Source organism: Pristiophorus japonicus, chromosome 10, assembly GCF_044704955.1.
Source record: "Pristiophorus japonicus isolate sPriJap1 chromosome 10, sPriJap1.hap1, whole genome shotgun sequence".
Taxonomy (NCBI): domain Eukaryota; kingdom Metazoa; phylum Chordata; class Chondrichthyes; family Pristiophoridae; genus Pristiophorus; species Pristiophorus japonicus.
Window position 1 is genome coordinate 161,955,717 of NC_091986.1, and position 25,685 is coordinate 161,981,401.

The window sequence follows — 25,685 nt, forward strand, 5'->3', positions numbered from 1 at the left end:
CAGGTGAGGCCCTTCAAAGACTCCTCCAGCTCCTGCGTCAGGTCGAGCTTGGTGAATGTCTTGCCTCCTGCCAGCGTCGCAAATAGGTCGTCTGGCTTAGGTAGCGGGTATTGGTCCTGTAGCGAGAAACGATTAATAGTTACTTTATAATCACCGCAAATCCTGACCGTGCCATCACCTTTGAGTACTGGAACAATCGGGCTGGCCCACTTGCTGAATTCCACTGGGGAGATGATGCCCTCGCGTTGCAGCCTGTCCAGCTTGATTTCCACTCTCTCGCTCATCATGTGAGGTACCGCTCGCGTCTTGTGGTGAATGGGTCGTGCCTCTGGGACCAAGTGGGTCCGCACCTTCGCCCCGGAAAAGTTTCCAATGCCTGGCTCAAAAAGGGAAGGAAATTTGTTAAGAACCTGGGTACATAAGGCCCCATCGACATGTGATAGCGCTCAGATGTCATCCCAGTTCCAGCGGATTTTGCCCAGCCAGCTCCTTCCAAGTAGTGGCAGTTCGTGCACCGTGCCCTCGTAGGTGACCTTGACCATGGCGCTGCCCAGGACAGTGATAAGCTCTTTGGTGTACGTTCTCAGTTTCGTGTGGCTGGGGCTCAGGGCTGGTCTGAGTGCCTTGTTACACCACAGTCTCTCAAACATCTTTTTACTCATGATGGATTGGCTAGCGCCAGTGTTCAGTTCCATGGCTACAAGTAAGCCATTCAATTTTACATTTCGCATTATAGGTGGACATTTCATCGAAAATGTGTGCACCCCGTGTACTTCAGCATCTGCCTCCTCTCTCTGAGGCTCGAAATTGCTTTGATCCACCATGGACTGATCTTCCTCTGCCATGTGGTGGTTAGCAGGTTGGAGGTGCCCCATTGTTCCACAGCTCTTGCAAACATACCCTTTGATGCAGCATGAATAGGCTGAATGGAAGCCTCCACAACGCCAACAAGGTGTGAATTGCCTTGCATTCATCTTTTGTTGCGGATTCTGAGTCATCTGGGTCACCTGAGGCCCGCTGGCAGTTGCATACTCGTGGTTTCTTCCCTGTACATTTCTGCTCGCAAAACAGTTCTAGTTAATTTATGAACATTGCTAGCACTTGTGTGCTGAGAGATTTGTTTGGTGTTATCACTGGTGAACATAAACGCCTGTGCTATCGTAATGGCCTTACTGAAGGTCAGTGTCTCTACAGTCAAAAGTTTTCGTAGGATGGTCTCGTGGCCAATGCCCAGTACAAAAAAGTCTTTGAGCATTTGCTCCAGGTAGCCATCAAACTCATATTGCCCTGCAAGTCTCCTTAGCTCGGCGACGTAGCTCGCCACTTCCTGACCTTCAGATCGCTGGCACATGTAGAACCGATACCTCGCCATCAGCACGCTCTCTCTCAGGTTAAGATGCTCCCGAACCAGTGTATACAGCTCCTCATACAACTTATCTGTGGGTTTCACCGGAGCCAGAAGATTCTTCATGAGGCTGTAGGTCGGTGCCCCGCAGACCGTGAGGAGGACCGCTCTCCTTTTTACAGCACTTCCTTCTCCGTCCAGCTCGTTGGCTACAAAGTACTGGTCTAGCCGTTCAACATAGGCTTCCCACTCCTCACCCTCCGAGAACTTCTCCAGGATGCCCACAGTTTGCTGCATCTTTGTGTTGGATTCGTATACTCGTCGCCAGTTATTGTGTTCCTAATACAAATGAGGCTGCACACAGGGAGGTTAAAGTAACAGTGACCTCAGTCTTTATTAAGACACTCCAGAGTGAGGAACAGGCCTTAGGGGCCGGCTTATATACAGTGCTCCCAAGGGATGCTGGGATCCCTTGGGACTTCAGGGGAAGCACTCCCTGGTGGCGGAACATGGGAGTGCATGCTTTAAAGATACGCAAGAGCAACCAATTCCATATGATGATGCGTCACAGACGAAAACTAAACATTTAGATGGGTCATAATGTACCAGCAGATTGTTCGAGCAAAGCAGATTGGTGGCTTTCTCGAAAGCTCTGTCTTGCAATGCGCCCCACACCTAGTTGTCGCCTTTTCTCAATAGCATGTGCAGTGGTTCTAGTAAGGTGCTCAATTTAGGTCGGAAGTTACCAAAGTAGTTGAGTAAACCCAGGAATGGACGCAGCTCCGTCACATTCTGCGGCTTGGGTGCATTCTTGATGGCCTTGGTTTTCATGTCAGTAGGTCTGATGCCATCAGCGGCGATTTTCCTCCCGAGGAATTCGACCTCCAGTGCCATGAAGACGCACTTTGAGCGTTTCAGTCTGAGTCCCACTCTATCCAAATGCAGTAGAACGTCTTTCAGGTTGTTCAGATGTTCCTTGGAGTCACGACTGGTGATCAGGATATCATCTTGGAACATGACAGTTCTGGGAACGGACTTCAGTAGACTTTCCATATTCTTCTGGAATATTGCTGCAGCCGAGCGAATTCCGAAAGGGCACCTGTGGTAAATAAACAGACCTTTGTGCGTGTTAATGCATGCAAGTCTCTTCGATGTCTCGACCAACTAGGCCGCGTCAAGTCCAGTTTTGTGAACGACTTCCCTCCGGCTAGCATCGCAAACACGTCATCAGCCTTCGGTAACGAGTACTGATCCTGTTTCAAAACCCTGTTGATCATAGCCTTGTAGTCTCCACAGATTCTGACTGTGCCATCACTTTTCAGCACAGGAATAATGTGGCCGGCCCATTCATGAAATTCGACCTGTGATATGATCCCTTCACGCTGGAATCTGTCCAGTTCAATTTCGACCTTCTCCCTCATCATATATAGCACTGCCCGAGCTTTATGATGGACGGGTCTTGCATCCAAGTCCACGTGGATCTGCACCTTGGCTTCCGTGAAGTTGCTGATACCCGGTTCGAACAGCGAGGAGAACGTGCTCAATACTTGGGCACATGTATCTTCCTCCGACGACAACGCCTTTATGTCGTTACAGTCGCATCTGATTTTCACCAACCAGCTCCGGCCAAGCAGTGTTGGGCCATTGCCTGGAACAATCCACAGCGGTAACTTATGAACCGCATCGTTATACGACACATTAATTTGTGCACTGCCAATCATCTTTATCAGTTCTTTGGTGCATGTATGCAGCTTGGCGTTAACAGGGCTCAGCCTGGGCCTCAGTCTTAGTATCCCACAGCTTATTAAATGCCCTCTCGTTCATAATCGATTGACTTGCCCGTGTCCGGTTCCATCGATACCGGTATCCCGTTAAACTTCACATTAATCAAAATTGGTTTACTCTTGGTTATGAAAGAGTACAGTCCATACACTTTCTCCTCTGTCATCTCGGATTGCGTATCCGGATCCGTGCGAGTCTGACTCTCATCCTCCACATGTTGTGTCACAGCTCGCTTGCTCATCTGCGGACACTTGCGCTGGAGATGCCCCACTCTCAGACGGCACTGCTGGTGCCGATGATTTCCCCCACAACGCCAACACAGAGGAGTCAGATACATTCCCGCTGGCGGACTTTGGGCAGCCACAGGTTTCGCGAACACAGCCGGATGGGCCCGGCCACGTGCCGCTCTGCCGAACACCAAATCAATCGCATTTACAGTACTTGCCGAGGTTCGGTTCTTCACCAATATTTGCTTTAAACTCCTGTCCGTCGTCATACATGATTGAGCGATCTGGATGGCCCTTTTTAAATCCAACTCCTCCACCGCCAGAAGTTTGCGCAGGATCACCTCGTGGTAGGTACCGATAAAGTCGTCCCGCAGCATGTCTGCCAGCACCGTCCCGAACTTGCAGTCTCGCTCGACGTCTCAGGTCGGCAATGAACTTTGCCGCGCTCTGGCCCTCCGATCAAACGTGTGTATAAAACCTGTATCTCGAGATGATGATGCCGTCGCCTGGCTCCTGTACCAATGTACACAACTCCTCGTATGTTTTCTCTGTTTGATCACTAGGCATGAGTAGATTCTTTATTAGACCGTAGATCTTTGAACCACACACAGTGAGGAACACGGCCCGGCGCCGATCTGCATCGTCGACCCCCTTCATTTTGTTGGCCACGAAGTACTGGTTCAAACGGCTCTTAAAGTCTGCCCAATCTTCTCCCTCCACAAATCGCTCTAAAAATCCAATCGTGCTCATTTTGCAAACAAAGGTTCTTGTATTCTCGTCGCCATTTTGTATGCAATAAAGGTACAAACTGAGTACTAGAAACATAGAAACATAGAGTACTGTTTAACTGAACAAGGTACAACCTTGGCTCTGCTTTATTACGGCCCAAAGTGCCTGACTCTCAAAATGGCTGGCCTTTTATACCTGAGCAGCACCATGTGCGTGCTGCTCAGTGGCCTCCAACAATGACACCATCTGGTGGCTACAAAGACAATGTACATACATGACAAGTGTCCAGTGTTACACCCAGAACCATATCACCTGTGAGTGTCGATGCTAAGCAAGAGGCTTGCCACTCAGAAGCCGGGCCTTCCATACCCAGAGAATTCTCCAGTGGATCTACACATAGCGTCTCCATTGTCTCTGCCCTCCAATACAGCAGGACTATGGCCACCGTGCTGCACAATCTCTTGGTGCCAACTTGGGTAGGGTCATAACGCGAGGGGGGGGGGGGGGGGAAAGAGACAGAGGTAAAAGGCATTCGGTGCAGGGGTTGTTGTTTTGTTGTTATTTTACAAAAGTTTAAAAAGTTTACAAATTCTGTTCAAATTCAAATTTTATTTAAGTTTCAAAATCATGTTTAACAAGATTACAATGTTTATTACATTCTTTTGTTCACCGTAACCATTCCTATGTAGTGTCTCATTTGCAGAGTAAGAGGGGGAATAGTCAACATGATGGAATAGAGTGGCCAGGCAACGGTCAAACGTGCGGTTCACTCTTCAAGCAAGGTTGAATGATGAGCTGCTGACGTGAGGCTTTTTGCAGTGACGAAAACTGCACAAGGCCTCCCCTGTGGTGGTGGTGGTGGCATGGGTTCCTCGCCAGGCTCCTCGTCCTTGTCCTCCTCCCCCCTCTCGAGGTGCTCCTGCTGTGTCCATTGGCAAATCCTGTCCCCTCATGATGGCTAAGTTATGTCGCACACCACAATGAACTCAGAGGCCTGCTGAGGGGTGAATTGCAGGCTGCTTCCAGAGTGGTCCAGGCATCGGAAGCAGTGCTTGAGCACTCCAATTGCCTGTTCAACGATGTTGCGTGTGGCTATATGGCTTTCATTATAGCAATGCTCAGCTTCTGTCGGAGGGTTCTGGAGGGGGGATCATGAGCCAGGTGGCAAGGCTGTAGCCTTTGCCCCCCAGCATCCAGCTCTGGCCTTGGGGTTGACAATTGAGCAGGCATGAGACACTGCTCTCGCGCAAGATGAAAGCATCATGGATGCTCCCTGGATATTGGGCATTGACTGCCATGATGCGTTGAGTATGGTCGCAGACGATTTGTATGTTCATGGAGTGGCATCCCTTTCGGTTTCTGTAAACCTTTGGATTGAGTAAAGGTGCTCGCAGGGCGATGTGCATACAATCAAGGGCGCACTGAACCTTGGGGAAGCCAGCAAATCATCCAAAACCTACAGCCCTCTCACTCTGGGTCTCCCTGGTCATTGGGAACTTTATGAAGTCCATCCTGCATGCGTACAGTGCAGTAGTCACCTGGCGAATGCAGCAATGTGTAGCGTACTGCAAGATGGAGCATATGTCCCCTGCTGATGCCTGAAAGGAGCCGGAGGCATAGAAGGCAAGTGCTGTCTAGACGGGCAGTGCAGTCCTGTTGCTGCTGGAAGGCTGTCGGTCTGCCTTAATGAGCTTGCATACCTCTTCGGAAACGCAACCTTCTAATGCTCTATGCCTCAGAGAGCTGCAGGTATGAGTGCTGATGCCTGTAAACTCATGGGGGGTAAGGCCTCCTCCCTATACGTCTGTGACTTCTTCAATTACGCTCAAAATGCCTTCTTCCAGCTCGACGCTGCATAGAAAAAGCAGGCAGGAATAATCCCATTTGAAAAATGTCCTTAAATATCTTTTAAAACAAACTATAAACTCATAAAACTTCACTGTGTAAAACGCAGCCTTCTTCTCCCAATCCTTTTATGCACTGAACTTCTGCTCCGTTTTCAAGATGGCGCAGTTAGCACCAGATGCGCTCTGGGTCCAACTGATTTTTTCTGGTGGGTTCCCGGGCGGACGATAAATCGGGCGATATCGCTGAATTTTCCGCTCGGGGTGATAGCACAGCATTGCACGCCGATTGACGTCAACCAAATGGTGAAAACATCAGGCGAGCGCCGCCACAAAACCACTGCTGAAATTTGTGCCCGGGCGCAAAATGTTGTGCGACTCATTTAACGCCAAAAAAAGTAATTTTTGTGTTTCACCCGGGTGAAAACACAGTTGCAAACCTGTCGAAAATCTAGCGCTATGAGTTCTACCACTCCACAGCATGGTGGCCTGATTCAATTCAGGCGCAATATTCCTGCAACATTGTTTGAAATGCATTGTCTGTGATTCACAATATAATGTTATACCCAATTAGGAAAAGATTAAACAATGAAGAGAACCTACTTTAAATTATCATTTAAAGTCCCTCGGAGTCGAGGATGACTTGCTTCCACTCAAAGCGAGTTCTCAGGTGACTGAGGAGACCAATGCAGGACCTACAGTCTCTGTCACAGGTGGGGTAGACTGTGGTTGAAGGAAAAGGTGGGTGGGGAGCCTGGGTTGACGCATGCTCCTTCCGCTGTCGACGTTTGGATTCTGCTTGTTCTCAGCAATGAGACTCGAGGTGCTCTGCGCCCTCCCGATGCTCTTCCTCCACTTTGGGCGGTCGTGGGCCAGGGACTCCCAGGTGTCGGTGGGGATGTTGCACTTTATCAAGGAGGCTTTGAGGGTGCCCTTGAAACGTTTCCTCTGCCCACCTGGGGCTGGCTTGCCGTGCAGGAGTTCCGAATAGAGCTCTTGCTTTGGGGGTCTCGTGCCAGGCATGCGGATGATGTGGCCCGCCCAACGGAGCTGGTCGAGTGTGATCAGTGCTGCAATGCTGGGGATGTTGGTCTGATCAAGAACACTGACGTTGGTGTGTCTATCCTGCCAATGGATTTGCAGGATCTTGCGAAGGCAGCCCTGGTGGTACTTCTGCAGCGATTTGAGGTGTCTGCTGTACATGGTCCACGTCTGAGCCATGCAGGAGGGCGGGTATCACTACTGCCCTGTAGACCATAAGCTTGGTGCCGGATTTGAGGTCCTGGTCTTCAAACACTCTCTTCCTCAGGCAACCGAAGGCTGCACTGGCGCACTGAAGGCGGTGTTGGACCGCGTCGTCAATGTCTGCTCTTGCTGGCAGTCGGCTCCCGAGGTATGGAATATGGTTCAATATTGTCCAAGGTCTCATTGTGGATTTTGATAATCGGGCAGCAGTGCTGTGTGGTGGGGTCAGGTTGGTAGAGGACCTTTGTCTTACGGATATAACAAATTATAAAGTGTACACACACACACACAAACAAACATATATATGTATAGAGACAAATACATCAACAATGTAAATGTTGTTCCTGAACTTTACTGCAGCACACCACAAACCCCATACAGGGTACTGGCATCAAAACAATTTAAAAAACAGAAATGTCTAAATGTGACTGTAAAGAGCAGTGAAATGATTAACTGTCACAACAAAAATATAAGAAAAAGGAGACTTGAATTGCAATCACAGTACAAATGTATTCTGAACGAATTGGTGGTGGCAATACGGCAGCGATTTTTAACCATACACTACAGAGGGAAATAATATTCTGATTGAATGGGTGCAGAATACAGTACAGCGACTGGTTTACTAACCTGTATAGAGCAGGCAAAACTATGGTGAAGAGTTGCCCCAAGTATGCAGAATGTACTTTGACTCAGAGTACACACAGAGCAACAGGGTTAGGGTTAGAGATCCTACAATGAATTGTATACCCACACAAACAAACATATATGTGTATAGAGACAAACACATCAACAATGTAAATGTTGTTCCTGAACTAGCCATACTCATAGCAATATTCCTCATACATGCTTTTGCTACTATTTGGGAGTGGGGGGGGGGGGGGGAAGAGGGCAGGGGAAAGAATGAGGACAATTTTGTTTGTCCATACAGTAGAATTTTCCAACTCTCCTAAAACAGCCTCACCAAAGAATAGGGGCTAGATTTTCCCTGGAGCCCCTCAACGCCCGATTGCCGCCCAGAAAAAAAAATCCCAAGACATTCTGCAACTAATGCTGGCGAGAATTTCCATAATTAAAGTAAAAAATATCACCCAACAAGAAAATGGATCTTGGACCAATATTCTCGGCAGTTAAAGGCGAAACTAGGTGAAACGGACGGTTCTTAAAATGTTTTTAAAAATTTACTCAGACTGCGGTTGGGCCTTGGGAGGAAAACTTTTTTAAAAAGTCACTAAAAAGTTAATAAAAACATTCCCAAGATAGTTTTACAGTTAATTGCTGTTTTACAATTAAAAATAAATAAACAAAGAACTTTAACTTACCTTTCTTTGCAGAGTACTCACCTACCGCCCTGTTTAAGCAGCTTTCACAGGGCGGTTCCCTCGGCGATCTGGATGGGTTTCCGTTGAGGCCAAACTTACGCCCTGGCGATTTTCTTGGCGGTGGACGTTGGTGGTTTGCTCCCGGCGGTCGTTTCGAGATGTGGGCAATTCCATTTAAAAAGTAAGGGGGAAACTTTTGCCGGGCGGTTTCTCACAAAAACAGTTGTAACCGCTGAGAAAACTGCCGAAAATGAAGGCGAAAGTCTCCCCCTAGATGTCCCTGTGCCATGACAGGAGAATGTTTTGTGAACAAATCGTGCTTTCTTCTTCTGAACAAACCTTTCATACAGAAGTGCTGGCCTGCTTATGCATAGAGTGTCTGTATCACTGTTATTATACTTCTGGATCTGGAATGCACTGCCTGAAAGAGTGGTTGAGGCAGACTCAATCTTACCTTTCAAAAGGGCGTTGGATAAGTATATGAAGGAGAAAAATTTGCAGGGCTACAGGGAAAGGGCAGGGAGCCGGCACGGGCTCGACAGGCCAAATGGCCTTCCGTGCTGTAACCATTCTATTATCCTACCTCTTTGAACTGATACCATGCAGTACCGCCTTTGATGGATCTTGGGATCGGGCTTCGAGTTCCTGAACCTCCTCCAGCAAAGTCTTATGGTAAGTATGCCAGCCTCTGGGTGAGCACAGCACGATTTTTGGGAGTTTAATATTCCATAAAACAAACAGACAGAAAAGAGAAGACACATTAAAAGTTGATAGAAAACATGTTGAGCTCAATCAGAATAGTTTGCCACTAAATTGTACACACAAAACACATTTTCTATGAATTGTATAGAGAGAAATATACTTAAAGTTAAATATAGTGAAACTTTGTTGCTATTGAAACAAATTGCAAGGTACCAATTCACTTACCATGATTGAAATAACACTACTATTATCATGAAACTTCAACCTGCTTATAGTGCTACTCGAATACTGGGCCCATTTTTAACTTCCTCGCCTGGCAGAAACCGGGCAAGGGGGCAGTTAAAATAACAGGCGTCAGTTACCCCCGCCGAGTCCCCATATTAACTTACTCTTTTGAGCAGGCGAGCAAGACACCCTCAGGAAGGAAGCGGGGTCCTGTTATAAATATGCAGAGCGGATCTGATGATGTCATCAAGACCGATCTGCAATTTCAAGTTGAGAACTGAGCGGGGTGAAAGTGTCGGCTTCCCCTTCAGACAAAACCTGCCCCCCGAGCTGGATTCTGGGCCAGAAGAGTTTTAAATTTATTTTTCAGGTTTCCTTGTGGGCCAGGAGAGGCAAGAGTGCTCCTCCGGGCTTCACAAGGAAGCCTTGGGCCTCCCTTACACTGGGGTCCTCACCTCCCCTGGCCAGATCCGTCCCTCCCGATCATGGCCAGACCCCTCTCCCCATGATTGTGGCCAGTGCCTCTCTTCACACCTCCTCCCCACATGCCTCCCTACGATTGTGTCCAGTGCCTCCGCTCTCCCCCTAATCAAGGCCAGTGCCTTCCCTCTACCCCCGCCTCGATCATGGCCACAGCCTCCCCATTCTATCCCCGATCATGGCCAGTGTCTCCTCTCTTCCCCTAATCATGGCCAGTGTCACCCCTCTTCCCAGCATCCCCTGGATCATGAGCAGTGCCTCCCATTGCTCCCTAATCGCAGCCAGTGTCTCCCCTTGCAGTCCAATCGTGGCCAGTGCCTCCCCTCCCTTCTCCTCTCCCCAGATCACGGCCAATGCCTCCCCTCTCTCCTAACCGTGGCCAGTGCCTCCCCTCTCCTCTCCCCAGATCATGGCCAGTGCCTCCCCTCTCCTCTCCCCAGATCACGGCCAATGCCTCCCCTCTCTCCCTAACCGTGGCCAGTGCCTCCTCTCTCCTCTCCCCAGATCATGGCCAGTGCCTCCCCTCTCCCCCTGATCATGCCCAGTCTTTCCCTCTCTCCCCGATTGTGGTCAGAGCCTCCATTAGCTGTTAAGGACTGTTTTCACTGGTCCGCGGCTGAGGCCTCCTGCCGCAATTCTCTGCTCTTGCCTACTGACCAGGCTGTCAACTTAGCCAGCTGTCGGATGGGAGTTCGCATTCTTTTATTTAAATGAGGCCCTGCCATTAAGATTGGCAGGGCCTCCAAGTTGCCAGCCGTCATTTTACTCTCCACTGAAGTAAATGCAGAGTAAAATTGGGCGGTTGTAAAACAGGTGTTCCACCCGATCCCATGGGCAAGTTTAAAATTGCCCTCATGTTCTACGTCTTGGGGATCAAAAAAGCAAAGTTTCATGCACGTTATTAGAGGTGAGGGTGGAGAGAGCATGGGAGTGAAAGTTAACGAGGTGGTTGGTAGTGGCGAAAAAAAAAATCAGAATCTATCTTGATTTTCCAGGATTATGCTAGGCTACTCGGCGATTTTGGCAGAAAATAAAGCAGTCCGGTAGAGATTGATGTGGTTCAGCCAGATCTGGTGATGGATGGCTAAGCCAGTTTGTGCACCAGGAAAGAGAAAGAGAGAGTGTGGAAAAAGAGAGAGAAAGAAAGAGATAAAGAGCAGGTATTTACATAGTGCTATTCATGACCTCAGAATGTCCCAAAATGCTTTACAGCCAATTAAGTATGTTTTGAAGGGTCGTCGTTGTTCTAATGCAGGGAAGCGCGACAACCAAATTATGCGTAGCATGGTCCTTCAAACAGCAATGAGATGAATGGCAAGATAATGAATTAGTTATTTTAGTGACGTTGGTTGAGGAATCAATATCGGACAGGGCACTGGGAGAATCCCGCTGCTATTCTTACAATAGTGCTATCTTTTATGTCTACCTGAGTACAGATGGAGCCTCCTCCGAAAGCTGGCACCTCCCTCAGTACTGCACTGAATTATGCGCTGTGGGATACATACAAATCTGGGCTCCTCAGACTTGAGGGGGTGAAGATGGGGGCCACAGCAGGGGGAACAACTGTGATGAGAGATGATGAAGCTTTCTGGGAACAATAGCATCAAAGGTGAAGGTGATGGTGTGGTTGAGCAAATTAACAGCTACAGATAAGTGCCAAAAACTAGACAATTGGGAATTTGAGAGTGCAGTTGTAAGTGATCTGGAAAGGAGGGGGGCGGGGGGGGGGGGGGAGGGGAATTGTTCCAGGAGCAGACACAGAAGGAAGTTGCATTGGATGGAGGAAGAGAGATGGGTGATGAGGAATACAGAGAAAGCCTCGTCAGTGATAAAGACTGTTTGAGTAGAGGGAACATAATAGATGGTGAGGCTGAGCTGGTAGCCACAAATATGGTTAGAAGCGTTTATATGGAGCGAGAGATTTGGCTGGGCAGTGAATTCAGAGGAGTGAGCTGTTGAGATGGAGATTGAAGTCACCAAGAATGAGGAATTATTGTGCAGAGGCTGAGGGAGGATATCTCAGGAAGGACAAACAGGCTGGGGCTTGGAGAGGCTGTAAACAATGAGGATTTAAAAGACAGGTGAGAGCGATGAAACAGGATGAGGTATTTGAATGAGGTGGGGCCGGTGGAGTACGGGGAGAGCCCAAGATGTGACTTAGTGATAAGTGACTTGCTGCTGTCACATGGTTTGGCAGGGCAGGTAGTAGAGGTCGGGACAATGTGTCACCTCCCATGAACTATGTTTCAGTCAAAGCCAGGATGTTAATACTATCATCTGCAAATGAAGTCGTAGATGGCAAGGCATTGTTTGTGAGTGAATGGACAGTTTGGAGGGATATGTAGAGAGGGACAGCAATTGTTGAACCGCCAGACGAGTCCAAGTAGTGGGTGGGTGGGTGGGATGGGAAGAAGGTCGCTGAATTTAGCTCCCAAAATGAATCCTTAATGAATCATCACAACAAAGCACTTGAAGATACTCTTGCATACCCAAACAGCTTTGTATTCAGCACAACAACTGACATGCAGATTCTTTACACTTATTAACTGCGGATCACTTCATGCCCACCTTAAAACAGCCTTTGCCCAAGCCACCAAAATAACTTCTAAAAGTCCCAAGATAAATAAGAACTTCAAAACAAAACTTCTGCGTAAGCAATACATATGGTATTACAGTGGTTACAGCATTCTGTGACCCCCTCAGGCAGAATAAAGCTTAATGTTGCATTTAAAATTTAAAATAATTTTTTTTCATCAATTACAGCATTATCTATTCTTTTTCAATCGACCACCTTTGTGGGCTCAAATTCTCTAGAAAGTGAAAAGCAAAACTTTAGACCACATGAGCTATTTGTATCTTGGTGGACACATGCACTGACATAAAACATGGATGACATCTCCCCAGGTACAGACATAACACAGCAATATAGGATCAGAACACTTGGCACGGCACAGTGTTTTGTGTGTACACTATTGGAGCTTACTGTCTTTTAAATAGGGTTCTCCTATTAAAGACAGCTCTGACCTGTCTACCGTTATAAAGACAGAATACTGACAAAGTGACTTTCCATACCAGCCTCAGGCAGTCAAATCTTTTATCTAGTTCGATTTTAAAATTCTCATCCTTGTTATCAAAATCTCTCCATAGCCTCCCCCTTCTCGATCTCTGTAAGCTCATGCCCTGTAATCCTCCGTGATCTCGGCGCCCCTCCAAGTCTTGCATATCCCCGATTTTCATCACTCCACCATTGGCTGCCATGCCTTCAGCTGCCTACGCCCCAAGCTCTGAAATTCCCTTCCTAAACCTCCGTCTCTTTACCTCTCTTTTCTCCTTTAAGACACTCCTTAAAATTGACCTCTTTGACCAAACGTTTGGTCACCTGTCGCAATATCTCATAGATCAGTGTCAAATTTTGTTCCTATGAAGCTCCTTGGGCTGTTTTACTATGTTAAAGATGCTATATAAATGCTCGTTGTTGCTGTTACAGTTCAGTAATACTTACGCTCTCCAAACCACATCTTTTAGCAGGCACGCAATGGGCACCACAATCAATCCAAACCAGAACGTCCCACATTTCACTATCATCCCAGCCTGCAAGAGAGAGAATAAAACATGAAATATTCATCATCCATCGTAATAGTGATGGGGGTGGGGAGAGGAGTTAATGGAACAGATCACAGAAGGCAAAGGCTATTATGTGTGTGCAGCAGTTCTGCTGACTGCTCCATATCACACTAAAAGGACGCTTCTCGGCCTTTTGGCTAAGATCATGCGTAACTGACCTGACAGGGGAGTAACCACCATAACCCCAAGGTGGTTCTCCCTGGATCAGGAAGGTATATGCTTGCTTTTTTGGAAATAGGAGGTGGGTGGGATGGCTTGACCCATCCACCTCCACGGAGGTGTGTGGGGGACCTGACCCATCCACCTCCATGGCACGAACCTGGTATTGCAGTACTTCCAGGAACGGTGCAGTGGCTCTAGGCCTTTTGGCTAAGAGCATTGGCGCAGAGTGATCCTTGAATGGGCCCAAGGTGACCTCTGGCGTTTGTGATTTGACAAAGAATTGGAACGATTGGCTACGAATTTCAAAAAAAAAATCACACTAAAAGGACTCTCTATTCTTGCACACAGTCTAAACTGGGTGGAAAGGTCACTTATCCTAATTTAGTCACAAAGCAACGTTATCTATTTCACACCATACTGATGAGCAGGTGTCTTAAGAGTTCATTTGTCAGTTTTAAGGTGACAAACCTTTCAATGATAACAGTGTGACAGATTTGTTCTGTGCCGTACCATACCCAAAGACTTGGAGATCAAGGCCCATGAGAATATATGGATTAACTTAAAATACAGCCACAAAGGGCACATTTTACAGTGAACTATCAAGGCCTTGTCCTTTATCTGAGATTGTTACTATGTTGTAGAGTTCAAGCAGGCTAAGATCTGGAAACATCCTGTTTTGAACAGGTCATTCAAAAGTCATTGTTGACTGTGCAATAGTTTCAGATGCAGCAGATGTTATTAAGCTGCAATTTGAAATTATACAACTAATTACAATAACAAAGTCATTTTTTATTTCAGACACAGGTGGTGACAGTGCACTGCCTAGTGTGACATTCTGCTATACAGACTTGGGAGGGCCCACGTTCATTGTATACTGAGGTGTACTAAATTAGCTGATCTAAGCTGAGGGTACAGTGACAGTGCTCTGATTCACTTAAAAAAGTCAGTAGACATCCCCATGCTTCATTGCTGTCCAGTGACCTGTGCAAAAAGTGCGTCTGCGGATGTCCGGTGGGGGAAAAAAAAAACAACGTTGCCGGTGATGCCTAGCCCTAAAAACACTAAAAGCTCACTGCCTGTGATCACACATGAAAATGGTCACGAAAGTGAGGTACCTCATCAACAGAACATATTCAAAGGGAAAGGGGGGGGGGGGGGGCAGTGGAAGCAAACAAGACCAATGCCTTATCTGATTAAAAAAACACAATTTCTGATTGATAAATGTTCAGTGCCATGTAGCACAATTGTTATTTTCTGGATCTTTTCGAACCTTCTTATCTTAAGATTAATTCAGCTCTTGTATCTTGTATCACTTATTGAGTGAGCCCAAGCTCCACTTAATTTTAAGAATGCATTTCCTTGCCTCGAGATCTAGATAAGCTTTCAGTACCTGTTGAATAATATTGTTAACTCTGTTAATTGCTTTTAGATAACTAGACGTATCTTCTGCCTCCAAAATATCTAATTTCAGGCTTTGAAATCAGCAATGCATCACATCAGACTTTCTTTTAAATTAAAAATATTCCCAAATTAAACAAAAGATGAAGCAGCACATAAGTAACAGTCATTTAACATAGTTACTACATGTTAGGAAGGATGTGAAGGCCTTAAAGAGGGCGCAGAGGAGATTTACGAGAATGATTCCAGGGATGAGGGACTTCAGTTACGTGGATAGACTGGAGAAGCTGGGGCTGTTCTCCTTAGAGCAGAGAAGATTGAGAGGAGATTTGATAGAGGTGTTCAAGATCATGAGGGGTCTGGACAGAGTCGATAGAGAGAAACTGGTTCCATTGGCAGAAGGGTCGAGAACCAGAGGATATAGATTTAAGGTGATTGGCAAAAGAACCAAAGGCGACATAAGAAAAAACATTTTTACGCAGTGAGTGGTTAGGATCTGGAATGCACTGCCTGAAATGGTGGTGGAGGCTGACTCAATCACTGCTTTCAAAAGGGAATGGGATAAGTACTTGAATGAAAAACATTTGCAGGGCTACGGGGAAAGGGCGGCGGAGTGGGACGAGCTGAGGTGCTCTTGCAGAGAGCTGGCACAGGCTCGGTGCCGAATGGCCTTCTTCTGTACTATAACCATTCTATGGGCTCAAAATTGGCCAGGAGTTGCTCCATTTTTTTGGAGCAACTTGATTTTTCTAGAGTATCTTAAAAATCCTCATTTTGCACATTCAATTTGCGCCAGTGTAAGTGAGTTACTTAGGATTTATTTTAGTTTAGTGTAGTTTGTTTTCCAAAAGGTGGAGTTCCAGCCACCTATGCCCGTTTTGGCCATTTAGGCCACTTTGGCTAGCTAATAGTTACTCCAAACTAACTTAGGCCAGCAAATGTGGCCACAGAAAACCCTTGCGGAGAGTTAAGAAATCAGCGCAGGTAGGTACATCGGAGGCCAGCAGAACTTAATGACTTCACTAAAGAATGTGAATAGGATCAAACAGCTATACAGGACATCATATGACAAACTTTGCAAAGTTAATTTACTGTACAACAGAAGCATTCATGGAAGCTTAAACTACAAAAATAATAGTGAAGAGACAAAACATATTGACATAATTTTTTCAAAATATCCAAATAAAAAATAGAAGTACCTCCTGCTCGGAATTCTTAGATTCTCCCAGCCACCTAAGCTCACCCACCATCAGCCCGCCCCTTACAAACAACCCTACCTCCCGGGGTTGGGAATCAAACCCTCCAGGATCAGAACAGCATCTGGGGTCAGAGATCGGACACGTCTGGGGATCAGATCTTCCCTAAAGGTCGGGGATCGGATCGCCCACGGGATCAGAACCCCCTACCCCCCATGGGGTTGGATATCGAACCCACAATGCAGTTCAGAACCCCCCCCCCGCCCACCTGCCCCCCCGCCTCGGCTTGGACCCCGCACCAACCTGCTTGTTGTGGCCTTCTAGCCTGGGAAGGCAGTGGGAGGTCACTCGGCCTGGGATAGGGGCAGGATACAGCGAGTCCCACGCTGCAGCACGCACACAGAGGCTGGGGGCAGGAGCTACTGCGCATGCGCGCACACTCCAACGCGCATGTGGAGAGCTGCCGGCACTGTTTCTGGCACAGGGCCCTAGCTCCGCCCCCTAATCGACTGGCCACGCCAAGTCCCGGGAGAAGCAACACAGCGGCCAGAATCGGGGGAGATTTTATCCGGGCCCTTTTCAGCCCACAAAGTCAGCGCATCTCTGGTGAGTGCGGCGAAAAAAGGGGTGGGCCAATTTTGAGCCCAATGATTCTGTTTAAAATAGACATTCTTCCACCTGAGTAGATGCAATTATAAAAACAGTAATTTTAAGAACTAAGCTAACTCTTAGTAACTAATTTTTTTAATAGTTTATTTCCTAGAATTTCTTACCAGTATGGGAGCCTAATCAATCGACACTGTTTTTTTGGAAATTCAAATCCATTTTTCTCTCTTTCAGGAGTTTCAATCGAATTTGATATTTTCAAACTGGCTCTTCAAAAGAGAGTTTTATTTGAACAGAATCAAGTCTTTTTTTTTATATCCCAGAAACGTGTTCCCAAGACTTCCGGGACTATGCATATCCCCACCAGTTAAATTTAAAAAGGAATTTTCAATCACACACCGTTGTTTTCAAATCCTTCCATGGCCTCGCCCCTCCCTGTCTCTGTAATCTCCTCCAGCCCCACAACTGCGCCCCACCTCCCCCACAAACCCCCGCCGAGATGTTTGCGCTCCTCTAATTCTGCCCTCATGAGCATCCCTGATTAGAATCTCTGAACCATTGTTGTCCGTGCCTTCAGTTGCCTCGGCCCTAAGCTCTGGAATTCTCTGCCTAAACCTCTCCGCCTCTCTTTCCTCCTTCAAGACGCTCCTTAAAACCTCCCTCTTTCACCAAGCTTTTGGTCACCTGCCCTAATTTCTCCTATGCGGCTCGGTGTCAATTTTTAAAATCTCATAATACTCCTGTGAAGCGTCTTGGGTTAATCCAGCTCAGGGAATAAGAACTTGCACAAATTTTATGCCAAATTTAGCTTCTATTTCTGAAAAAGTCTCAAATTAAAAATGTGGCAATGTGGGGTGGCCCAATGGACTGTTCCATTTGGGAGGTTGCAGTAACAATTCGAGAATGAAGGCAAAGTGGAGATTTTAATGACACTGGCAGAATGACAAGCTCTAGACACATCTTTCTTCATCTCGTATTCATTCTGCATGCAAATTATGAACTAATGTTAATCCCTCAGTGCCTGGTAATAATTAGCTCTCACAAAAGACATGACAGTTTAACATTCTACTTGGAAAATACTGTAAAACCCAGCAAATTCATTAAGCTTGTACTATTAAATTGTTAATATTTTACCAGAAAAATATTGATGCACCTACGTATAAGTTTTTCCCTATGTTGATTAAAATAGAGTTGTACATTTACGACAGATTTCTAAAATATGTTCAAGTGTTTTATTCACCAAAAAAGATTGGTAAGTGAGTTAACATGCTTTGGTCTAGTTTTGAGTTCTCCTTGTAAATGTTTATATAAATTAAGGTTCCAAAATAGACATGACAATATGGCTTAAAGACTAGGGGCTTCAATACAGTTCCATTTTCCATTGTCTTCCAATTTTCTCCCCTTACCTCCATGTTACATATTTAGGGTCCTGCCTTAGATATTCTCATTCTCAACAGCAGTGCTCGTCACTCCTGTAAAGCAGTCTTAGGGACTTGGCTTTAGTGGTATGCCTGTATTGCCCATTATATAACTATATAACAGTGTAATCCAGGGGTGATCTGTACTGGACATTCATGTCTTTAACACGTGTGCCTCTTCAGTTTTTTTGACGGCAGACTGAGGAAACTGAGGATTGACAAGATAGATGCTGAGACGCTGTTTCCCTTGGCTGGAGGGTCTAAAACTAGGGGGTATAGTCTCAGGATAAGGGGTCGGCCATTTAAGACTGAGATGAGGAGGAATTTCTTCACTCAGAGGGTTGTGTATCTTTGAAATTCTCTACCCCAAAGGGCTGTGGATGCTGAGTTGTTGAGTATATTCATGACTGATAGAATTTTGGACTCCAGGGGAATCGAGGGATATGGGGATCGGGCAGGAAAGTGGAGTTGAGGTCGAAGTTCAGCCATGATCTTACTGAATGGCGGTGCGGGCTCGAAGAGCCGTATGGCCTGCTCCTGCTCCTAATTCCTATGTTCTTATGAAACACTTACTAGTGTGTCAGTCTGTCCTAAAATCCTTTACAGCCCACTAAGTACTTTTGAAGTGTAATTATTGTTATAGTGTAAGAAAACAGAGCAGCCAATTTGGTGTTGGTTGATGGATAAATGTTGGCCAGAACACCAGCAGAATACCCCTGCTTTTCACAAAATAGTGCCATGGGATCTTTTACATTCCCGAGAGGGTAGACAAGGCCTCAGTTTAGCATCTCGGGAATCATTAAGCTGTTTTATTTCACAGCAAATGAACATACAAAACAAGAGTTATGATCAGACTCTCTGTGCAACTTGTCTTGGTGTAATAATGTAAAAGAATGAGCACATCACACTTAGAAACATAGAAACATAGAAAATAGGTGCAGGAGTAGGCCATTCGGCCCTTCTAGCCTGCACCGCCATTCAATGAGTTCATGGCTGAACATGCAACTTCAGTACCCCATTCCTGCTTTCTCGCCATACCCCTTGATCCCCCTAGTAGTAAGAACTTCATCTAACTCCTTTTTGAATATATTTAGTGAATTGACCTCAACAACTTTCTGTGGTAGAGAATTCCACAGGTTCACCACTCTCTGGGTGAAGTAGTTTCTCCTCATCTCGGTCCTAAATGGCTTACCTCTTATCCTTAGACTGTGACCCCTGGTTCTGGACTTCCCCAACATTGGGAACATTCTTCCTGCATCGAACCTGTCTAAACCCATCAGAATTTTAAACGTTTCTATGAGGTCCCCTCTCATTCTTCTGAACTCCAGTGAATACAAAGCCCAGTTGATCCAGTCTTTCTTGATAGGCCAGTCCCGCCATCCCGTGAGTCAGTCTGGTGAACCTTCGCTGCATCCCTCAATAGCAAGAATGTCCTTCCTCAGGTTAGGAGACCCAAACTGTACACAATACTCCAGGTGTGGCCTCACCAAGGCCCTGTACAACTGTAGCAACACCTCTCTGCCCCTGTACTCAAATCCCCTCGCTATGAAGGCCAACATGCCATTTGCTTTCTTAACCGCCTGCTGTACCTGCATGCCAACCTTCAATGACTGATGTACCATGACACCCAGGTCTCGTTGCACCTCCCCTTTTCCTAATCTGTCACCATTCAGATAATAGTCTGTCTCTCTGTTTTTACCACCAAAGTGGATAACCTCACATTTATCCACATTATACTTCATCTGCCATGCATTTGCCCACTCACCTAACCTATCCAAGTCGTTCTTCAGCCTCATAGCATCCTCCTCGCAGCTCACACTGCCACCCAACTTAGTGTCATCCGCAAATTTGGAGATACTACATTTAATCCCCTCGTCTAAATCATTAATGTACAGTGTAAACAGCTGGGGCCCCAGCACAGAACCTTGCGGTATCCCACTAGTCACTGCCTGCCATTCTGAAAAGTACCCATTTACTCCTACTCTTTGCTTCCTGTCTGACAACCAGTTCTCAATCCATGTCAGCACACTACCCCCAATCCCAAGTGCTTTAACTTTGCACATTAATCTCTTGTGTGGGACCTTGTCGAAAGCCTTCTGAAAGTCCAAATATACCACATCAACTGGTTCTCCCTTGTCCACTCTACTGGAAACATCCTCAAAAAATTCCAGAAGATTTGTCAAGCATGATTTCCCTTTCACAAATCCATGCTGACTTGGACCTATCATGTCACCTCTTTCCAAATGCGCTGCTATGACAATCCTTAATAATTGATTCCATCATTTTACCCACTACCGATGTCAGGCTGACCGGTCTATAATTCCCTGTTTTCTCTCTCCCCACATCGATTAGTTATCTTACCTGACAAAACAAATGAACTCATAACTAACAGCGGCAGCGGACCTGCGTGGGAGCAGCAGCAGGAGCTGAAGCAAGGCTGAGCACTTAAAAGCAAGGCTCAACAGGCAACATTCGAAAGCGATGTCAGAGTTTAAAAGTGACATTGGCACAAGGGAAGTAGCTGATTGGTGAGTAGTGGGTGAGTGGGGGTTTTTTCTGTTAAGTTAGTACTTAGTCTTTAAATAAAGGTTCGTTCTTAGTCTTTTAAATAAAGGTTCGTTTCTTAGTCTTTAAATAAAAGTTAGTTCCTAGTTCTTTAAATAAAGGCGCCGCAATTAAATTGATAAGGGCTATTTCTAATCTAAAAAACGTAATTAACTGAATCAGCTGATTACTGAGTAGTTGCTGGGTGTATTTTCCTCATGTTTAGTGTTTATTTTTGCTTGATAGTTCCAAGTCTAACTAGAGGGATGGCAGGACAGCTCAGTCCCATGGACTGCACGTCCTGAGGCATGTGGTAAGTCCTGGATGCTTCACGCAGCCTGGATGACCATGTGTGCAGGAGGTGTCTCCAGCAGCACCAACTCGGGCTTCACGTTTCAGAGCTTGAGCGGCGGTTGGAGTCACTGCGGTGCATCCGCGACAGTGAGTGCTATGTGGATAGCACGTTTCTAGAGGTGGTCACCCCGCAGCTCAAGAGTGTGCAGACAGAGAGGGAGTGGGTGACCAGCAGACAGAACAGGGGACTGGGCAGGTAGTGCAGGAGTCCCCTGAGTTGATCTCGCTCTCCAACCGGTATTCTCTTCTGAGTACCAGTGGGGTCAATGATACCTCTGGGGAGTGCAGCCAGAGCCAAGTCCACGGGTGGCTCAGCTGCACAAGGGTGGGGGGGGGGGGGGGGTGGTGGAAGAAGAGTAATAGGGGATTCAATAATCGGGGGAGCAGACAGGCATTTCTGTGGCTGCAGACGTGACTCCAGGATGGTATGTTGCCTCCCTGGTGCCAGGGTCAAGGATGCCACTGAGCGGCTGCAGGGCATTCTGGGGGGAGTGGGTGAACAGCCAGAGGTCGTGGTCCATATCGGTACCAATGACATAGGTAGAAAGAGGTATGAGGTCCTGCAGACAGAGTTTAAGGAGCCAGGAGAGAGATCAAAAAGCAGGACCTCAAAAGGTAGTAAACTCCGGATGCCACGAGCTAGTGAGTACAGAAATAGGAGGATAGAGCAGATGAATGCGTGGCTGGAGAGATGGTGCAGGGGGGAGGGCTTTAGCTTCCTGAGGCATTGGGATTGCTTCTGGGGGAGGTGGGACCTGTTCAAGCTGGACGGGTTGCACCTCAAAAGAGCCAAGACCAATATCCTCATGGGGGGCGGTTGCTAGTGCTGTTGGGGAAGTTTTAAACTAGCTTGGCAGGGGGATGGGAACCTGACAATAGATTCAGTAGGGAGGGGAGTAAAGCTGGAATTGGAAAGTAAAAATGTAGAAAATTAATTTGAAGGACAGAGGAAACAGGGCTAGAAAATAGTCAAAAAGTACTAAATGGTATATACTTCAATGCAAGGAGTATAGTGAATAAGGCAGGTGAGCTGAGAGCACAGGTAGACACGTGGGAGTATGATATTATAGCTATTACAAAAAGACATGGTTGAAAGAGGGCAGGTATGGCAGCTCAACATTCTAGGTTACAGGATCTTCAGACGGTATTGATTAAAGAAACTATTACAACTGTGAGGAGGGATGGAGAGATGATATGTTAGAGGGATCATTAAAACGAGGCCATATGGGTCGAACTGAAAAACAAAAAAAAGGTGATCACACTGCTGGGAGTGTACTATAGACCCCGAAACAGTGAGAGGGAGATAGAAGAGCAAATATGTAGGCACATTTCTGAGAAGTGCAAAAACTATAGGGCAGTAATAGTAGGGGATTTCAACTATCCTAATATTAACTGGGACAAAACTCGTGTGAAGGGTATAGAGGGTGCAAAATTCCTAAAATGCATTTAAGAGAACTTTTTTAGCCACTATGTAGCAAGCCCAACACGGGAGGGTGCGGTTCTGGATTTAGTTTTAGAGAATGAAGCTGGGCAGGTGGAAGGGGTGTCAGTGGGAGAGCATTTAGGTGCTAGTGACCATAATTCAGTTAGATTTAAGGTAGTTATGGAAAAGGACAAGGATAGCCCAGGAATAAAAGTTCTAAATTGGGGAAAAGCCAACTTTGCTAAGCTGAGAAGTGATTTGGCCATAGTGGACTGGAAACAGCTACTTGAAGGTACACAAGAACATAATAAATAGGAGCAGGAGTAGGCCACCTGGCCCCTCGAGCCTGCTTGCCATTTAATAAGATCATGGCTGATCTGATCATGGACTCAGCTCCACTTCCCTGCTCTCTCCCCATAACCCTTTATTCCCTTATCGCTCAAAATTCTGTCTATCTCCGCCTTAAATACATTCAACGACCCTGCCTCCACAGCTCTCTGGGGCAGAGAATTCCACAGATTTACAACCCTCAGAGAAGAAATTCCTCCTCATCTCAGTTTTCAATGGGCGGCCCCTTATTCTGAGATTATGTCTCCTAGTTTTAGTTTCTCCTGTGAGTGGAAATATCCTCTCTACATCCACCTTGTCTAGCCCCCTCATTATCTTTCGATAAGATCACCTCACATTCTTCTGAACTCCACTGAGTGCAAGCCCAACCTACTCAACCTTTCTTCATAAGTCAACCTCTTCATCTCCGGAATCAACCTGGTGAACCTTCTCTGAACAGCCTCCAATACAAGTATATCCTTCCTTAAATACGGAAACCAAAACTACACAGTACTCCAGGTGTGGCCTCACAAATACCCTGTACAGTTGTAGCAGGGCTTCTCTGCTTTTATACTCAATCCCCCTTGCAATAAAGGCCAAAATTCCATTTGCCTTCCTGATTATTTGCTGTCCCTGCATACTAACTTTTTGTGTTTCATGCACAAGGACCCCCAGATCCCTCTGTATTGCAGCACTTTGCAATTTTTCTCCATTTACATTATAATTTGCTTTTCTATTAAAAGGTAAATCAGTGTCAGAGTAGTGGGATGCATTCAAGGAGGAGATCCGTAGGGTTCAGGTCAAGTATGTGCCCTTAAAGAAAAAGGGTTGCACTAACAAATCTAGAGCCCCCTGGATGTCGAGGGAGAAAGATTGCCAAGTGCCGCAGTACAGTGGAACCTGGGGATGAAACACAAAAGGATAGTGTTATATATGTAAACTTGTATTTACTCTGTACAGCCACCAGAGGGCTCATCCCCTGGAATCCCAAGGAATCCCATAATCCCTTGGGAGCACAGGTATTTAAGGAGGCCTCACAGGTTGGAGAGGCACTCTGGAGACCTGAAATAAAAGACGAAGGTCACATGTTACTTTAAGCTCACAGTGATCAGTCTGACTCTTTCTCCATACTTAACATATAGTATGCAGGTACAGCAAGTGATCAGGAAGGCCAATGGTATCTTGGCCCTTGTTGCAAAAGGGATGGAGTATAAAAGCAGGGAAGTCTTGCTACAGCTATACAGGGCATTGGCGAGGCCACACCTGGAATACTGGGTGCAGATTTGGTTTCCATATTTTCAAAAGGATATACTTGCTTTGGAGACAGTTCAGAGAAGGTTCAGTAGGTTGATTCTAGGGATGAGGGGGTTGCCTTATGAGGAAAGGTGGAGTAGGTTGGGTCTCTACTCATTGGAATTCAGATGAATGAGAGGTGATCTTATCAAAACGTATAAGATTATGAGGGGGCTTGACAAGGTGGATGCAGAGAGGATGTTTCCATTGATGGGGGAGACTAGAACTAGAGGGCACGATCTTAGAAGAAGGGGCCGCCCATTTAAAACTGAGATGAGGAGAAATTTCTTCTCTGAGGGTTGTAAATCTGTGGAATTTGCAGCCTCAAGAGTTGTGGAAGCTGGGACATTGAATAAATTTAAGACAGAAATAGACAGTTTCTGAAACTATAAGGGGATAAGGGGCTATGGGGAGCGGGCGGGGAAGTGGAGCCGAGTCCATGATCAGATCAGCCATGATCTTATTGAATGGCGGAGCAGGCTCGAAGGGCCATATGGCCTACTCCTGTTCCTATTTCTTATGTTCTTATACAGGGCAAAATAAAGAAAAAGAGGGAGGTTTAAGACAGATGCAGAGGGCTAAATACTGCAGAATCTCTAGCGGAGTATAGAAAATCCAGGAGTGAAATTAAAAAGGATATTAGGAAAGTAAAGGGAGAACATGAAAAATTCCTGGCAAGTAAAATCAAGGAAAACCCAAAGATATTTTATAAATATATTAAGAGCAAGAGGATAACTAAAGAAAGGGTAGGGCCTATTAGAGACCATGAGGGTAATCTGTGTGTGGAGGCGGAAGATGTGGGTATGGTTCTTAATGAATACTTTGTGTCTGTTTTCACAAAAGAGAGGGGCGATGCAGACACTACCATCGAGGAGGTGTGAAATATTAGATGAAATAAAGAGAGAGAGAAAGGAGGTATTAAAGGGTTTAGCAGCTTTGAAAGTGGATAAGTCCCCAGGCCCGGAAGAAACGTATCCCAGGTTGTTAAGCGAAGCAAAAGAGGAAATAACAGAGGCTTTGACAATCATTTTCCAATCCTCTTTGGCTTCAGGTGTGATGCCATAGGACTGCTAATGTGGTACCTTTGTTTAAGAAGGGAGAAAGGATAGACCGAGTAAATTAGACTAGTCAGCCTAACCTCAGTGGTGTGAAAATTATTGGAAAAAATCCTGAAGGACAGGATAAATCTTCACTTAGAAAGACACGGATTAATCAAGTGTCAGCACGGATTTATTAAGGGAAGGTCGTGTCTGACTAACTTGATTGAATTTTTCGAGGAGGTAACCAGGAGGGTCGATGAAGGCAAAGCGTATGATGTAGTGTATATGGATTTTAGCAAAGCACATGGTAGACTGTTCACAAAAGTAAAAGCCCATGGGATCCAGGGCAAAGTGGTAAGTTGGATCCAAAATTGGCTCAGAGGCAAGGGTAATGGTTGATGG

General features: G+C 46.2%; 1 protein-coding gene and 1 pseudogene across 9 annotated transcripts in view; one reads left to right on the forward strand and one right to left on the reverse strand.

Annotated features, from left to right (window-relative positions):
- atp8a2 (ATPase phospholipid transporting 8A2) overlaps window positions 1-25,685 on the reverse strand; it is an 889,999-nt gene that overhangs the window by 59,469 nt on the left and 804,845 nt on the right. For all 9 annotated transcript variants that reach the window (XM_070892260.1, XM_070892256.1, XM_070892257.1 and 6 more), the window contains 2 exons: window positions 13,401-13,489; window positions 9,075-9,179 (listed from right to left, as the gene is read on the reverse strand). In XM_070892260.1, coding sequence (XP_070748361.1) covers window positions 9,075-9,179; window positions 13,401-13,489 — 194 coding nt within the window. The remainder of the gene's footprint in view (window positions 1-9,074; window positions 9,180-13,400; window positions 13,490-25,685) is intronic.
- On the forward strand, window positions 13,640-13,878 carry LOC139275407 (U2 spliceosomal RNA; annotated as a pseudogene).